This window comes from Polyodon spathula, chromosome 3 (genome assembly GCF_017654505.1).
Source record: "Polyodon spathula isolate WHYD16114869_AA chromosome 3, ASM1765450v1, whole genome shotgun sequence".
NCBI classification, from domain to species: domain Eukaryota; kingdom Metazoa; phylum Chordata; class Actinopteri; order Acipenseriformes; family Polyodontidae; genus Polyodon; species Polyodon spathula.
In genome coordinates this window covers 29,717,876-29,735,989 of record NC_054536.1, presented here as the reverse complement: position 1 = coordinate 29,735,989, position 18,114 = coordinate 29,717,876, and the positions used below count along the sequence as shown (strand labels likewise).

Genomic DNA, 18,114 nt, shown 5'->3' with positions numbered 1-18,114 from the left:
CAGAATATGTTTTGTTGGAAAAGAATAATCTCAGAGTTTCCTTCTGTATTGTGTACTTGACAGTTCAGTGTGAGAGGTATCAGCTGGATGTTTTAGTTACACAGAGTTCAGAAATTAGGATTCAAGAGTTAAGTTTTTGTGCCCGTTGTACTGGTTTTACTCAAAAGTAATTCCTGATCAGGTATTTATGAATGGGAATAATAAGAGACATGCACTTTCTTGTTTGACCAAGAAAAATAACTGCATTTCTAAAATGTTCAACTGTTCCTAATTTAAAGATTTGAAAAAAAAAAAAAACGTCTGTCTAGTTTTTGCAATTTATTTTATTTACTAAAATTAAAGTGTGCATATTCTATATGATTTCTGTGCATATTCTACGTGATTTCCACCTTTCACAATATTTATTCAAATTAATAAAGGATAAAGGATAGTTTAGATTTATAATGTTACAGGTTTAAACATATAAAATGTTTTAATTTGACATTTTCCCAAGGAGTGCTGATAGTGGGCTGCAGTGCCAAATGCAGCTGATGGGCCTCAGGTAAAAAAGTTTGGGAACCCCTGGTCTATCAGTGTAACTTATTCGCAGCTACGGGACAAAACTCTCCCATCTACAAATTAATAACTTTAAAAGATTACACCTTTAAAGCCATATCTTACTCCTTCAGCCTCTAAATGATCCAGGCTTTGAACTGATCTGTACTGGCTGGCATCCAACAGCTTTCAGGCAATGATCCAAGCATTTGGCAAAGGAATGAAAATGCTTAACCTTTCATATGTAGAGCAATATTATTTCATGTAATGTACCATAATGTACTGTTTATATAAAATTATAATGACTGAATCTTTCCCTGTCTTTATTTTAAAAGATGTATCCACAGCGTTACAACTTGCACAAGTACAATGAAGGCCAATCTACTGAGCTATCCAGCTCCTTCACCTACTGTCAATGCTGTTGTGAACACAAATGACACAGAATTTTAAACTTTGTATTCCTGGTCTTAAAAAAGCAGGAGCTGTTATGTATATACATTGCAGCTTCAATGTCACTAGTCACCTGGGGGAGGGGCTGCAGGATGATGTTCATGAGACTCTACCAGGCCACTGTAGGAGATCGCCATGGAGATGGTGCTGGCAGCCATGAAAAGCACTTTGCTGGAGAGCTCACCACCTAGAGGAAGGACATAGCTTTAAAATTAGCTTTCTGCCCATGTCAAGGTTTTGTTGGGAATAGGTATTTTTTATCAAAGTACCAATGGAGTGACTTCTTACAACTTGAATGACACCTTGGCCCGAATGGCATAGCCTCAATTTTAGAAAAACGAAACCCACTCACTTTTCCCACTGACTTTCTGTGTTCCGTGTAGAGTGCCCACGATCATGAGGGAAACGATGATCAAGAAGACAGGGGTCCGCCATGGGCCAGTCACTGAGGCTGCAAACAGAGCGAGACACTAGAAACACATACACACACAGTAGCCACCGTGACACCCTCACTGCTTTCATCTCATACGTTACAGGAAAAACATAAAAGATAACACATGGCCACCTTAACACTGCCACAAGCAGCAAAAAAAACCGTCAGGTTGATAACAAGTTCGTTTTTTTTTTTTGTAAAATGTTACCGGTATGCAAAAACACCAAAAATGTTTTGCTGTCCTGAACTGTCTGGTTTCACATGGAACACATGTCCACTGAAGTTAAACTTTGGAAAAAAGTCAACAAGGAATACAACTGAGCATTGTGGGAAATTTTAGTAATATTGTTCCTCTTGTCCTGCAGACTTAACCATATACAGTACACTACCCTCCAGGGATGTGCATTTTGGTAATTTTTTATGAGCGTTTAAACTCTATAGCATGTAGCAGTTTAAAAAAAAAAATAATAAAAAAATAAATAAAAAAATCTGTCTGTGTATAGATATACATATAAACACAGATACACTTTTTTCTTTGTTATATATACTAACAGTAGAACGTTCCCATGACAACGAGACGGGATTCTAAGCACTGTCTGTTGCCTTCATTTTGGTGTATTTTAATATTTTTCTGCATTCCAATAACAGCATCGGCATGTCTGTGCATCCGTGCCTATATGTATTTTTTATTTATTTATTTGCTCAGCAGCTCTTTCACACACAGTACATCTTGTCGTCTCAATAAACAAGCCATAGATGCTTCATCTCCCATTCAAAATTATAAGAACATATTTTTCACTTGTGTTTTTGTGCATTACTACTGCTTCAGTCACTGTAGTACTCATAGTTAGAAGTAGATGGCTGAGAAGATGCAGGTGAGCAATCTTCTCCATGAGAAAAAACTTCTGACTGACAACTGACTTGCTGTCAGTGTACACTCTGCACTAGGTAATCATTTTTATGCTTAAAAAAATCTGTACAGGCATCCCTGTTAAACTAGTGCAGCAAATAACAAAAACACAACATTGAAATAGGCGACTGCAAAAATGAAATGAGAGTTAAAAGTAGGATCGGGGATTAACAATTCACGTAATTTGTCAGCTCTGTTTGAAATAAAATTAAAGGGACCAGAATTAGACTCAGGCAGGATATGAAGGCAAAAGCAAAGATTGTTTTGCAATTAACAGCTTTTTCTGAATTTAATTATGAAACAGAATCAGATAAATTTGTCACCTGATTAAAAATAAGAACCCCAAACTTCAAACCCTACTTGTGTGTGTGTGTTCACATTTACTTTTTCCAAAATACTTGTTTTATTAGTTATCAATGTGGACCTCTGTTAATATGGGGCATAAAACACTATTTTAAAATAAAATATAGTGCATGATGGGATACTATCGCATTAATTTACAATGTTCACTGCGCTCCTTGGAACTATAACTGAACTACTCTAATAGCACTAGTGTGTGCACGCACTACGCTCGCCTAAACATGAAACGGTACTTAATTAAATGAGTACAGTTCTCAAGATTGGTTATGTAGTGTGGACAGGGTCTAAAAGTAAATACCCTTAATATTGCTGGCAAAGCCAAATATGAAGCTTATTGATGCCACCTACAAGACTGGAGTGTAACTTAATCAATACTGTTATATTGCAGAACAGTTTTTTGAACAAGTAAGTATTTTACGATCATTGCTGCAGGTAATAGACTACCATGAATATGTCTGTCTGCGTCCCTTTCTATTCTATGCATTCATGAACGCATGACAAAATATTTTTCCGTCCAATGGATTTATTTTGTGTCTAGGATGCAACATTTGGCGCTTATGCAACCTCTGAGTATTACTGGGGTGTCTAATTGTAATGCAGTCCTGCAGTTCTAATGACAGCGTTAGCCTTGTGTTGTCAGGTCTTCACACCTCAAGGTGATACATACTCACCCAAATAGAAGAGAAGGACCGTCCACACAGGCACAGAAATGGCTCTCAAATAAGGCTGTGTGCTGGGAGTCCATTTGAACAGCACAGCCAACAAGTAACCGACAACTAGGGTCAAAACCTACGGGAAAAGTGCAAACATTTCTATAGGAGAAATATAAAGTTCTGCAAACACTTAGTTCAGTGTGTGAAGACAGGGGAGGGATGTGGAAGTGGAATTATTTCAGGAGAGACTCTCGTGTTGACTAATGACCCAGAACATGTTGATCCAGATAACCAAATAAAATTATGTACTACAGGAGAGGCAGCAATATTAAGAAGTTATAAAAAATAAAAAGTTTGTTTTAAGACAAATGAAAAAGTACCTGTTTTATTTATTTGTCGCCCCCTTTCTATAATTTAGAGTTGTTCCTGGGTTCTAATGTTCAAATATTTGATCTCTAAAAACCTTTTTACCCGGCTTTGAACTTGCTTTTGGCTTGTCTGGAATATTTTTACTGCCTAGCCGTATGTGACAATTTGACCTTTCAACTCTGCTTGCCTAGCCTACTCTACCCTACATATATAGAGAGGGTGGGACCAGCCTACCTGAAAGGCCATTTTGTCACTTGATTTGAATAGAATAAGGAAGTCTGTTAAATCCAAAGACAGATATAAAGAAAAGTCCTAATAACTCAATATTGGAGCAACAGAAGCCAGAACAACTTAGTATTAGGAAAGGTAAAAAAAAAAAAAAATCAATTCAATGACTTTTGAAGCTAAAATAGTTAATCTGTTTCCCCTTTAAAACAATAGGTCCTGCAATCTTAAAAGTCTGCTACAGATTGTGGTCAACCATAACCCAGACAAATGATACAGACAAGCAGCTTTCTGTGGTTGCACTGGTCAGTCTCTCCACAGCATTGCAAGGACTACCATCAAGATTTATTGATTAGGATAGGCAGAGTACTGCAGAAATAACAATGTTCTAGCATCAGCCCAGACTCCTCTGTTCATCTTGCACAGCATAGAAATCTTTGCTGACTCAGTTGTGTTTATGTTCCATAGAAGCACAGCAAATCCTGAAAATGATTTAATGTCAAATTGGAATGAATTGGACCAGATTGGGCAAACTGCTCTATATAGTGAAGAACAAAGTGATACTGTTCAACTGTCCATCTATGAATGTGTGCAATACTTACAGGTATAATTACATTTTCACACAAACTGTAGGGTTATTTGTGTGCTTATATTACAAGATCAGCTTCACAAAACAGGCAATTTTATCCAGCGATTAACAATCTATGTAATTTCTTCTCTCAATGGAGCACCCATTTGTCTAGTTTAACAGACCCAGACTCTAATTTTGGACTACCTGCTTACCCAATGTTACAACAGTTAAAAAGATAAGTGCTAATTGGGGTCTGTGAAACCAGTAAAATGTGCCATTATTACCAGTTAAATACTGCATGCTACCATTGTAGCAAAATGTTTTCTATAAACACTTACAGCAAGCCCAATGCTGCAAATTGCATTACTAAAGACAGCTTTTTTGTTCTAAGTCACACAAACATGCACTACACACAAAACTGTGCGATACTGTCCCCCTCAAACACCTGGCTAACCACATCCTGTCAAAACTACAATCAAACTCCAATATCTTTAACTAGGGATTCCAACCCTACTTTAAGACACATCCGATTGAACACCCTTTCAAAAATCCTCTCTGTTCTCAGTTCTTCCAAATTCATTATTCGCACACATACTGCCCTTTCTGTACGCTTAAGGTCAAGAAAACATGTATTTCTCTCTCTTCAGCCCAGATGTTAAATTACTGGCAGCAGTCTTTTTGGAGGTTTCTTACTGGCAACAGAATTTGTACTGTTAATAATATACCCCATACTAGCTTTGGAGGTAAGGCTAAACAGTTTGTCTTTGTTTGCATATTTCAGAATGAGGGCATGTCCGAAAAAGTGTCCTACAAGTATTCTCCCTTATTCCTAAGTGCTGGGCTGCTATAACAGAACAAACACCTAAATACAGTAAACTGAACGCAGTAAGATTGATTGCATTTTAAATTAAAATGCTTTGATCCCATCATAGTACTACGAAAGAGACTGAGTTCATGATTGTTCTTTTACAGAGTGACCCGGCTGTATAACTTTTTCGTTTGTATGCAAAAAACAAAATCCTCACATCTTACACTAATGGTACATTGGAGCAGTAAGATAAACAACAACAACAACAACAACAACAAGGTTACCTTACCACACAGAGATGCATTCAATAAAATCGTTTCAGTGACGGGTAAATTAGTGTTTCTAAAAAGCATTCAAGAGAAAACACTGAACACAATTACTATATCAACAAATGCATTCTGTGACAAGTGAAAAGCAAAACTAAGCCACATTTACAATGTGTTTAATAAGAAACACTTGCGCTTGTTAGAGCTACACTGTGGCGAATCAAGCTCGTCGTAATAAAAACCTGTAATGAAAGAAACCAAGGAATGAATCTTATTTCCATCCTTGCTCCTGTACAGGGCAAGTAACTGTTGTTATAGGGGTGTGGCGTTCAGTCAAACACTCACCCAAACTGCACTGAAGTAGTCCAATGCGCTGTAGATAAATCCGCAGACGTGTCCAATTATCACCTGCACTCTGATGACGCTCCCGAAATAGTAAAGGAAAAAAAGCACAGGCACCCCAGCAACGAGCAACAGCAGAGCCTTGAGCCTCTTTAGAACCAGGTCTCCCAGTGTTTCCACTAAGTAGTTAACTAACCACACCGGAAGCAACACAGTCCCCAGTACTATCGGCGTGCCAGTATCCTGGAGGCTGGACAGCCACCTCCTGCCGATTCGGGCGAGAGAGTACTTGAAAGGGTGAAGGAAAGTGCCACACAGCACAGCCCAAAGCAGCGGCCGGAGAAATGCCTCCAGAATAAAGTACACCAACACGGAAGCCCCACAGCAGATCGCTACGAATATCATAGCGCCCGTATTGTAGAAGGCCTGTTTGATGTTCTTGTCGAATTTGAGGGCCATCGGCTGCTGCGTGAAAAGGTGGCTGACCATCCCGGACACCGCCGGGTGCACATTCTCGCTGAAAATCGTGCTAGGGGACCTAAGGAGAGTTGGTGGAAAAACTGCTGAAGACTCGGCCCCCGACCCAGAGTCTTTTCCGGAGGCTGCCATTTTCATTAATTTTTCAGGGATACCATCGCGTGGAAGGGGGGCATTGGAAGGCGTTGTTACAAGGCTGCATGGGAAATTGAGTTTTTACAGTTCCAGAGTTGCCAGTGACGAAAGAGGGACCCGAGTCACAGGAACGTTAGAGAAGTCGTAAAGCCACCTAGTATCATGTAACCTCGTTATGGAATTCTTCTCTCATTTGGCGTAGTAATACGATATGGGAGAAGTACAGTGGGTTTTTTGTTTGTTTTTTTCTTCTTTTTAATATTACATTTTATAGTTCTACCCCTGGAGCTGCACATAGGCCGAGTGTCTACGAACTACTGCTGCGTGTAACATAAAAACAAGGTTACAATGTAAGCTTAACATATAATAAAGTATAGTTTACAGTAAGTGCAAATAATACCATCTTGGGTTGGGGTAGTAGTTATGCTAGGAAGAGTTGCTGTTCCTATGTTGGTGTATCTTCTGTCTACTGAACCACATTTCCTGACTCAAGCTTGTTTTTTTTCTGTGCTTCGCTACTATATTTATTGAACCCTTGCTAGATTGACACTCGCATTCCCACTTGGCTAATGCTGGGTCACACGAACATCTAAACAGTAGTACTTTATGTAAATATTACAGCCCAACACCTTAATTTTTTGATTGTAAAAAGATTAACAAAACAAGATCTAAAAATCAGCAATACATGAGGAGAAGGAAAGTATGATACCTTTTTTGTATCAGTTTTGCTTGGCAAGTTTCAGAACTGCTCTTTGTAATGGTTAAAATAGAAAGCACGGAAAGTGTTAACTTTTTGAGAGCAGGGCTCGATTGTCCCTGTGAAGCGTTTCATTAGTAAGCATGGGTTTTAGAACAGGTGTTGTTAATTAGGGTCATCTTTTGTGTTATTGAGTAATAACAGAATGGCTGGGAGAGCAGAGACTAGTTGTTGTATAACAAAGAACAACTTTCCCAATGGTACTTCTATTTATTGTAGTTTCTTTTGTCCACTGCAGTTTATTATTTATTCTGTCCTAATACATTTTTTAATTTGGATAACCACTTTTAATGAAGATCAAAGCATTCCAAAGACTTCATTGACCTGGTTTTCAGGGAAATCTGTATATATTTTCTTTAATTAGAAATAAGAGATGTTATTAAGTGTTGAAGAAAGTCTATTTCAAGTTCCATTACAAGTGAAGATATATATTGACGACTCTTTGTCTAGCATCTCATCCAGGTCTGAATAAATTAAGCATATCAATGTCTAATAAATCGTGTGGCTGTGTGGTCTGGTGGTTAAATAAAAGGGATTATAACCAGGAGGTCCCGGGTTCAAATCCCAGGTCACTCACTGTGTGACCCTGAACAAGTCACCCCCCTTTCCTTACCTTTACCAACTATAATGTTAGGTTATTATCATAACCCTGGTTCCATGAAAAATTCAAATGCAAATGGGCATGGCAACTTCGTGGGCTTTATTCCAGGGTGCATCTGTCACAGACATTTGCAATGCAGCGGTGTGGGCTACTCCCCATACCTTCACTAGGGTCTATAGATTGTATGTCATGGATCCACAAAACCCCATGGCAGCTTCAGGGCCTACCCTTACAACACAGTCATCGAGGTGAGTTTCTCCCTCAATTTCTTTATCCCTAGCTACTTGTTACTGGGATTGCTAACTTCATCCTCCACCTTATCAGACCTCCAATTATTTGCAGACAGCCCCTCTTGACAGGACAGTATAAGTGCAGTATAAGTTCCTCTTTCAGAGGGCAGTAGCTTCCTTATCTATTGGCACCAGGGATTCATTTGTCAACAAAAAGGGACTGGATCTTATCTTTAAGCAAGAGTGTTAACATTTTTGTTTTTGGACCTAATGTACTGACCTTGATTTACAGTAGCGTCATCTGCTTGTGGCTTTCGTGCCTAATTGTTGGTGTCAGTAGCTGCATACAGACCTTTGCCTAGCTATGTGTTTAACATAATCTTCATTCTGAACAATACCAGTGGCAGCCTGACTGATCTGAAGAACAGAGTTGACGACGCTTGTTGATACAAGCGCTAGCTTTTGTTTTTTGGCGGATATACTAAAAATTGTAATTTTCTTGTTCAAATCCTAAAACATATTCATACAATTCAAAATTAACAAAGTGAATTGAAATCAACAGTAGGCATTAGAAAGTAAAACGTTATTCATCCACTACTGTCTGTAAGCATATTATTTCATCTAAATATTTTTACCACCTTTTCCCTCTTAGTCAAAAGGAAATGAGGTAAGGCTTTGCCTTTCTATTTCCTTAAATAAAAGACGTTTAATTTTATTTACGTGAGATGTTTAAAAACACATTTCCACTCTTTTTTGTCTTTTATACAGTAAAAACATTTCATCTGCTGTAAGTATTTATATATATGTGTATATAAAATTACAAAATTACATTTTCAGTGCATTCTGATAAAGATTGTCCCCATTTTGTCCCCAGAGCATGGAATCTGTAAAAAGGTTGCTATTCAGCAAGCCCATTTCTTGATGTCATAGCCACATGAGTCTCTTTGACTTTGCATCTTTGTAACAGTTCAGTCTTATTTAGGTATAAAAAGAAGGCATTAATAGTATTTTTGCATTCCACAAATATGTGCCATTGGTAACCAGATTGTGTTTTGTCCTACTCTTATTAAAGAATAAATAGCTTCAAATCTCATTGAAATGTATTTCCTTACTATTATTGAGTTATCAATCTCTAAAACTGTCTTTCCCATATTCACTTGATTTCAATGGAATGAGCAAGGCTGTTCAGTCACAGAACTTGGTTAAAGATTTCTCTAGCAGTAAAGAATCAATACTCAATACTGCAGAAACAGAACTAAGTACCTCTTGGAATGATTGCTACGGAAGCATGCTATTGCCAATTTAAAAAAAAAAAAAAATGCAGGGGTAAGGCCATGAACCACTTGGCAAGATATTGAAATCAGTTGAAAAACTGGCAGCCAGTGCAAGCATGTAAGGGCAGGTGTGTTCAGTTTTCTCGGTTCTGGTCAGTAGCCTGGCAGCTCAATTCATTGTATTCTGGGGGCTGGGTCTAGCCTGTGTTGTAAATCCCCCAGTATAAAATTCTCTGAACAATGGGAGGTGAAAGATTTGCTTCACATTATACCCTTTTGCATAAGTAACTTGTGGCCTGTTTGGGTCAAATAAGCACTATTAGTGTCTGCAAAGTGTATAGTGTGCCTGCTGAAAATTACACCAACTGCTGGTAAACTGGTGACCTGCAAAAAATTGGATATTGGGCTAAATATTTACTGGTCTCTTACTGAGGACAAATATGTACATAATCTCAGACCACGTATATAAAAAATACATCGATTTAGGAGTGGAGACAACAAGCAGTTGTCTTTAGTACTTTACAGTAAACCAGCATCAACTCTCGTGAGCCAGCACACCCAGCTGAAAACCAGTAAACCATATATTAGTGCTTGTCATTGTTTGAATTTTCCTCAAAGATTAGGGACACAAAGTGGAACAAGCAAGAAAAGGAGTCCAAAAATAATGGAGAGGATTTTCCAGACATTTTAACTCGAAAAAGGTAAGTTACTCCCTTTTTCAAAATTAGAAAAATAACTGAGAAAATAACATTTTCTCGGCTTGCACTGCTTTGTAAAATCTACAAACACATTACTGAGTAATTAGCTGGGGTAATTGCGAAGGAGAAACATTATAAAGTATCTTCTCACAATACCAAAAGAAGCAACATTACCTGTACTTAGCCTTGTACATATTAGCAAAACCGGGTCTGTTTGTCCAGATTGTTACCTGTTTTTTTTTTTTTTTTTTAAAACACACTGCATTGTGGAGATCTTCGGTAGGTCTCAAACTTGTTTTTTTAAAATGGTCAAATCATGTTTAACATGCGGGCGAGTCATGTTAAGGACTTTCAAACCAAGTTTAAACCATTAAAAAGGGACAGTTGAATCCTATACATTTTCCTAATCTTTCATTTAACTTCTAGTTAATATTCTATTACAGTACTTGCACTCTGTCTGATTCTCTATTGTCATTTCTGCTCAGATCATTACTTGCCTTGCCAGTTAACTATTCCAGCAAAATTGCTTCGGAAAAGATCACTTTAAGGTTGATTTGAGGAAAAGAAGTAGAGAAAAGAAATCAGCTCAATCTGACAATGCTTCATTGGCTCGGAATAGAAAGACTTCTCTGGAGCTCTCTTTGTCCCATAACAGTTTTGCGAGCTCCGTTACGTACGTCCCAATAAAGAATGAGAGGGGTTGAGTATTTTGGTGTAATGTAATATCTTTGGCAGAGTTTAGGGAGTCTTTGATGCCTAATATCCTTTGATGTCCAATGGTTCTCCTCAAAGATATTGTATTGCACCAAGATACTCAACTCCACTCATTCTTTATTGTTGGATTGAGCTGAACTGATCTGATTTTACTGATGTTAAAAAAAAAAAACAAAAAAAAAAACATCTGAAGTCTGTTTAACTGTTAACCAGGGTGTGTCGACTAAATCCATAACCATTGTTAATGATGACACTGTAATTGATACTAAAAGTGCCTTATTTCATTTGAATCGCTGACTACTGTAACTTAACTCTGTAAATTAAACAATATAAATAATGAATTAATAAAACAGTCCTGTATTAGCTGATTACCATGTTGCTTATGTATTTATTGTTTTTTAAAAACTGTATATTGAATAAGTTTATATAATTAAATAATAAATTCACAGTTATCACGATTTCAGTGAAATTTACCCATTGCCCTGTAATATGTAGTTCCATGTGACAATTCTCATTTCTAAAAGAATAGTGTAAATATACATATTATTTATGACTTAAAATAAACACAGCAAATGCTTGCCTTGTTGACGCACTGTGTTACACTGCATTTAGGAACCTGGCAGCCGGTTTAGTTTGCACTGAGCTGCAGAATTTCTTTAAAATGTCTTCAATGAAAAAGACTGCAGCTGCATCAAAGATCAAAAATATTTATGTCCAGTAAAAGAAGGGGACATTTCACATGTTTGATAATTATTTTGTTTGATAATTCATTGATTGTAAAAAAATATATATATATTTTTAACTCTTAAAACTCAATTTATTGATTTTTTTTGAGGATGCAACAAATTTCCAGAAAGCTTTTGACAAAGTCCTGCATAAAAGATTAATTCTCAAACTGAATGCAGTAGGATTTCAAGGAAATGCATGCACATGTATTAGGGAGAGGTTAACATGTAGAAAACAGAAAGTACTGATTAGAGGAGAAACCTCAAAATGGAGCGAGGTAACCAGTGGAGTACCACAGGGATCAGTATTAAGTCCTTGCTTTTCCTAATCTACATTAATGACTTAGATTCTGGTATAGTAAGCAAACTTGTTAAATTTGCAGACAACACAAAAATAGGAGGAGAGGCAAACACCATTGCAGCAGCAAAGGTCATTCAAAATGATCTGGACAGCATTCAGCACTCTGATCTATACATGCCTTTTTTTAGAGTTTCCACTGTAAAGCAAATAACCCGTCATTTCAGCTAGCTGGCAAGGGGAAGAAAAGAGGCGATGTAATGCATTAAAATTGCCAATCAAACATATAGGGAGTTTCTTGAGTCTCACCAGGAGATGGGTGGCTAACCATAGAGCACGGGGCCTCCTCTACTGCCACTATACCTGGATCTCCACCATCCAAGATCCCTGCATGAGCTGGATTTCCTCCAGGCAGCCTGCACCTCCAGCACGGAACAGATAGGGTGATCTGACTGCCCGATGTGCTGGGCTACCCCCCAACCCCCCCACCCCCCCCCCCCCCCCCCCCCCACCCCCCCCCCCCCCCCCCCCCCCCCCCCCCCCCCCCCCCCCCCCCCCTTCAGATTTTCCCCCCCCACCCACCCCCCCTGTGATGTCAGAACCTGCGAGCAAGAACCACAGCGTCTCACGACCCAACCTGCACCCGCCGCTGAAGCCCTGCCTGAGGGAACAGAGTCAATGCGGAGATGCGGGATACAGATGTCAATGAGCCCTCCAACAGCCCCTGGGCCTCCCTTGTAGTCCTGCTACCAAAGAAGAATAGTAAGTAGGGCTTTTGCGTGGACTATTGCGGCTTCAATGGGGCTACCAGGAAGGACTCCTACTCACTTCCCCAGATTGAAGAGTCACTGGACCTGATAGCCGGGTCAACTTGGTTCAGCACATTGGATCTACACACCGGCTACTGGCAAGTGGAGCTCACTTCTGAAGCGTGCCCCAAGACCGCCTTCTCCACGAGGCGAGGGTTCTGGAAATTCAAAGTGCTTCCCTTTGGGCTGTGCAACTCGCCAGTTACCTTCGAATGGCTGATGGAGCTGGTGCTGACTGGATCCCACCTCAACGATGCCTAGTCTATCTAGATGACCTGCTGTTGCACACCACCACCTCTGAAGAGGCGCTCACCAACCTATGCAAGGTTCTACAGAGACTGCAAGCTGCTGGACTAGAACAGGTTACAGGATACAACTACCTTCCAGCAGCCGGGTGGTTCTCCATCGGGATCGCCTGTGCTGATAGACCTCTTTACTACCCTTTCTCTCCCCTTCTTCCCCACTCGAGTTCCAACCCCAGCCCAGTGCACTCAAGTTCCAGCCCCAACCCAGTGCACTCAAGTTCCAGCCCCAGCCCAGTGCACTCAAGTTCCAGCCCCAACCCAGTGCACTCAAGTTCCAGTCCCAGCCCAGTGCACTCAAGTTCCAGTCCTAGCCCAGTCCATCAAATTCCAGCCCCAACCCAGCGCACTCTACCCCTCACCGGCTACCGACCTTAGTTTTGTTTTCGGACCCAGGTCAGTTCTACCCAGGCCGGGAAGTGTGTTAGCAGGGGGCAGTACAAACATTTTGATTAACACAGTTTAGTACAGTTTATTTACATCTGACACTTACCTCCTCATTAAAGTTTACCTCTGCAGTAAAATAATAGAATAGTTAGTACTGATAAGTAAAGCAGCATTACAAGACAATTTCAACAAAACTAATATATAACCATTGGTTAGTTTTAATTCACAATGCAATCGCAAAGCCAACCGTAAAAAAAAAATAAAATTCCAGTTACGTGATCATACCACAAGGACAGTTTCTTGGTCCAGCTTTCGATTTAGTTAGTGAGAGAAAAGACAGATGTATCTCGAGATCAAAAATATCTGCCAGTTAAGCTAGCAAAGCAAGTCATTTAGCATCTATAAGCTTTTTGGGTTCTTGGTTTTTTACTGCTGGTCGAGTCCTTGTTGTCGGCACTTCTGTTGCTGCAGTGCCACTTGATTCCCCTTCAATACTCATGTTTCCAACACTTTTGTTCAGAAAACTGTAAATTTTTAGATGTTTATGCAAAACAACTTTTTGAACTCACTTCACAACAAAAATCACAGGCTCTGATCTAAACACTACAGAAGTGCATTCCACTGATTGACGTGCAAGTTGGTTGCTAGGTAACCAGTTCAAAAAAATTATACAGCGAGAGACTCATGACAGTACATTTTTGAGTAAAGTGCAAATAATAATAATAAATGAACTTACCTGTTTCTTAAACTAAAATATATATTTTTTGTTTTGTTATAATATAAGGTATTTGTGGCCCAATTAATGAAATGTTGCTATCCCTGGCACTGACAAAATGTTTGCATGTGAAATAGATTGATGAGATTTAGCTTAACATCTAGACCATTGGATGCTGTTATTACATACCCATCACCCTGTGCGATATATCCAGCATTGCTTCTCTGCTTAGTGAAAAACTGTGAGATTTGCATCACAACTGAAATCAAGCAAGCCACAGATGCTTAAATGCAGTGGTAGTCGTGACAGTAAAATACTGTACTGTAATGTCATTTTAATTCAAAGACCGTTACATGTAACACAGCACGGCAGTTAAACAAGGCACCCTCATGAGACGATCGCTCCTCAAGCATACTATAGTAAAATAGGATTCTACAGCCTTGAGTAAACATAATCGTGATCACATAACAAACTGCTTACCTACGAGGACTTGTTTTGATGTATTGTCCTCAGTGATTGAGCACCATTGACATTTGTATACTGTATTTAAGCTGCTGATGCGCGGAGGCGCTTTTGCTAATTGTAATTGTATCGGTCTCCATTTAAGAATCAATCACTTATAAGAATCAAATCATCCGGGACGGATGGCATTCTTATAAACGGAGTGCACTGCATTTGATTAAGACATTTAAATGGTATCTTTCTACTGCTATTTCAAGTATGTGAATAATATCTTGTTGTGATATAGCTTATCACTTTCAAATGATTAGCTTAGTTTACAATGTAGAATTTTTTGTTTACATTTAAAACTTTTTAACGTTTAGTGAATGGGAACCAATGTACAGCTGTTGTACTTGACATTGCATTCTACTCAGTGTTTTATGTATTCTGATTGTCTATTGAATAAAGTGTTAAAGCTAGTTTTCAGATTTTTTAAGTTAGTAAAGGGTGCTAATGATGGTGTGGGATCTAAGTATCTGCCATAGAGCCAATTATAATATGACTTATTGGCTGCTCTTATAGAAAGCAATGCACTGGCATAAAATGTGACTCATTTATTTAATCTTTGATACATATTTACATTCAAATTACTCTTTAGGATGATAAAGATGAAGAAAATATATTTTGTTATAAACAGAAATGTGGTTAGCAAAACATACCCTGGAGTATAACAAAATAGTTTCTATGTTTGCTGTGACTCTCTAGGATTAAAATGTGTAATGAGAATATTTAGCATGTATTATAAGAATATCTAAGTAAAGACATTTGGCAGTGAAGACGTTGTTAACATGTTCTTGTGTTCCACTTTTTAGATGTGTGACCTCAATTACCAGAACTTTAATCCCAAGCTGGTGTATATACTTTTATATATATATATATATATATATATATATATATATATATATATATATATATAATATATATATATATATATATATATATTTTTTTTATTTTTTTTAGAAAACAGATATTTGAAAATACATGTTAGTTTTTTTTTTTAATGCTGCATATATTTCCACTGCGTGTCTAAAAAAAAAAAAAAAAGCAAATTACAATATTCACAGTAGTTCACCAGAAGTCTGCTATTACTACACCAGAAATGATTGCCAGAAGATTGTCACAACTATTTGCCAGTGCATCTAGTTTGCATGTGAAAAGCGACCTTGTGGCAAGTTTGCCGCAAATATTCACCACAAGTTTGCAGCAAACTTGCCACTACGGTTTGCCAGAAGGTCTATATTTTGGTAAGGGCAATATTATTTTTTTTTTGATCAAGGAAATGAAACTTGATCACCAAGACAAAACAATACAGCATTTTTTACAGCTTGGAACCAACCTTTTTAGAATTCTGATGAATTGTCTTTTTATGTTAACAGAAAAGCAAGCATGAAACCAGATGATCAGTTTCAGTGTGCGATTCTGATAGCCAGAACTCCTTAGAGAAGGGTTTTGTCTGGACTTGATTTTCTGTCCCCTTTCCTTTTCATGATGTTCGCAACTATTATGAGCAGTTTTTAGTGCAATTACTCAATATGGGCTCAGTGCCAGTTCCCTGTGTCTAGTATTATTACTCTATTAACCTCACAAACTCAAAGCACGCTTAAAGCACAATACAGTGTAACACTTTACATTGAGCATCTCTAACTACACGTTAATAACACTGTAAATGCACATATTATATTGTAAATATACAACGCCATGTGTTAACTACAGTGTAATTATAAAATATGTCATTGTGTGATTAAGTAGGCTGTTTCTTTGTAAATATATAACCACAGAATAACTATACTGAGCTTTTACAGTGTAGTTAGAGACAATTAAATGCAGCACATTATCTATAGCACTACCCTCTATGCTTGATTCATTTAAAACTAAAGAAACCAAACAAAAACATGGTGCCTTTTTTCAATGTGCGTGAGTTTTATTAAGGTATTATGATAGCATTTTTTAAAAAATATATCAAAACTATATGATAAAACAACCATCAAAGTGACACCACATAACTTCTATCTAGGCAAATCCAAAAGCTAACTTTCACCAGCTCTGATATCACTTTATCTTTAAACCAGTTTGTTAGCACTTGAACTCTGAAAAGGGTGATTCAAAAATGGCCACTGCATTATTAAAATACTATTGGATTTTTTTTTTCTTTTGTATTTACTAGCGGTTCTTAGAAGTTATTTGTCCATTGTGTAAGATTAAAACGTATTGGAAATACTGTATCATATGAGGACATTGTGGACCATCAGTGAATCAGCCTGAGGGCTGTCTCCTGGGATTCAGGGAATCTGATCAATTGCCTATCTCTGTTAATACTAGGGGCACGTATTTGCTAGATGTAAGTTGTCATATTAATGGTATGCTTAAGGATAACAATGCAGCCACGATTCAAAGGTCATTGCTCACCCTTTGGGAAAACAGCTGCAGTGTATTCAGCTGGGGCAAATACTGTAGATTGTACCTAGCTCAGCAATAATAGTAGCACTAGTCGTACATTGCTCCTTCGTTGTTTCACGACTCGACAATTCACAAATTCAATTAAATCAGTTAGATCATGTTGTTTGCTTATCAAAATAAAAATGATTGCAAAACACATTTTCAAGGGCAAAGTACAATGGGCCAGATTTACAAAGAGTTTGCTCCACTTTTTAAAAAACATATATATATTTTTTTAAACTAACTTAAGAAACAGCTCAGATGTCTGTATAAACGCTCTAAAAGCACCCATAGTAGTTGCTTTCTGTTTCTGAAACAATACTTTGTCTTTACACTGCTGGATGCACTGCGCTTGACAGCTTTTAACTCAAACTTTGACCTAATAGATGGCCTACTATTGTGTATATTACCCCGAGCTATAATAAATACAAAGGAACACATCACTGTACATTTATGATTCTATGTAATTCTACAAGGTTCTGGTAACATTGATAAACCACTTCAGCTTTGTTCTTGTGGTTTATATTGTCATTAAAAATCATTAATGGGATTACAGTCTTTTTATATACAGTTTGTAAGTTAGGGATGCAAGTCGATTATGATTGGTTCTATTTTTTATCAACTCTGTGAGCTGTTTTGGCGTCCAATCAGTTTTCAGTAAAACCAAACTGCATTTGTACTGTTAAGGGAATGGAACATACCATTATTACACACGTTTTTTTCAATACAGTTATTGCATTACTCATACCAATGAATTATACAATTAGATACAATATAGAAAATATAAAATAATGTCTTAAGAAACATTGCACTTTTTTATTTACAATTGACCGGGCACCCCTATTGTCACCACAGTTGGTTGTAAGCGGCAAATCATATGCAAATCACATCTGAGCAGAACTGCAGCTCATGGTTTTCAAACTTGCAATTATTTAAATCAACATGTTGGCTTCAAAGTTTGGCTGCATTTTAAAATAGTTTCTATTTATGTCAGCAAAAACTAAAGCTAGAACTCAGGCCTGCTGCCAGCACCACTAAAAACATTCCCAAACACACTCACTCACTCACACACACACACACACACACACACACACACACACACACACACACACAAAACTTATAATTAGTGTGGTA

The 18,114-nt window shown here is 37.9% G+C and overlaps 1 protein-coding gene across 2 annotated transcripts in view; it reads right to left on the bottom strand.

Annotated features, from left to right (window-relative positions):
• Window positions 1–7,984, bottom strand: part of LOC121312954 (transmembrane protein 245-like) — a 38,424-nt gene extending 30,440 nt beyond the window's left edge. For both annotated transcript variants that reach the window (XM_041244963.1, XM_041244964.1), the window contains exons 1-4: window positions 5,925–7,984; window positions 3,359–3,476; window positions 1,337–1,435; window positions 1,058–1,171 (exon numbers count right to left, since the gene is read on the bottom strand). In XM_041244963.1, the coding sequence (XP_041100897.1) occupies window positions 1,058–1,171; window positions 1,337–1,435; window positions 3,359–3,476; window positions 5,925–6,536 (943 nt within the window). In that variant the 5' untranslated portion in view covers window positions 6,537–7,984. The remainder of the gene's footprint in view (window positions 1–1,057; window positions 1,172–1,336; window positions 1,436–3,358; window positions 3,477–5,924) is intronic.
• Window positions 7,985–18,114: the final 10,130 nt, after the last annotated feature.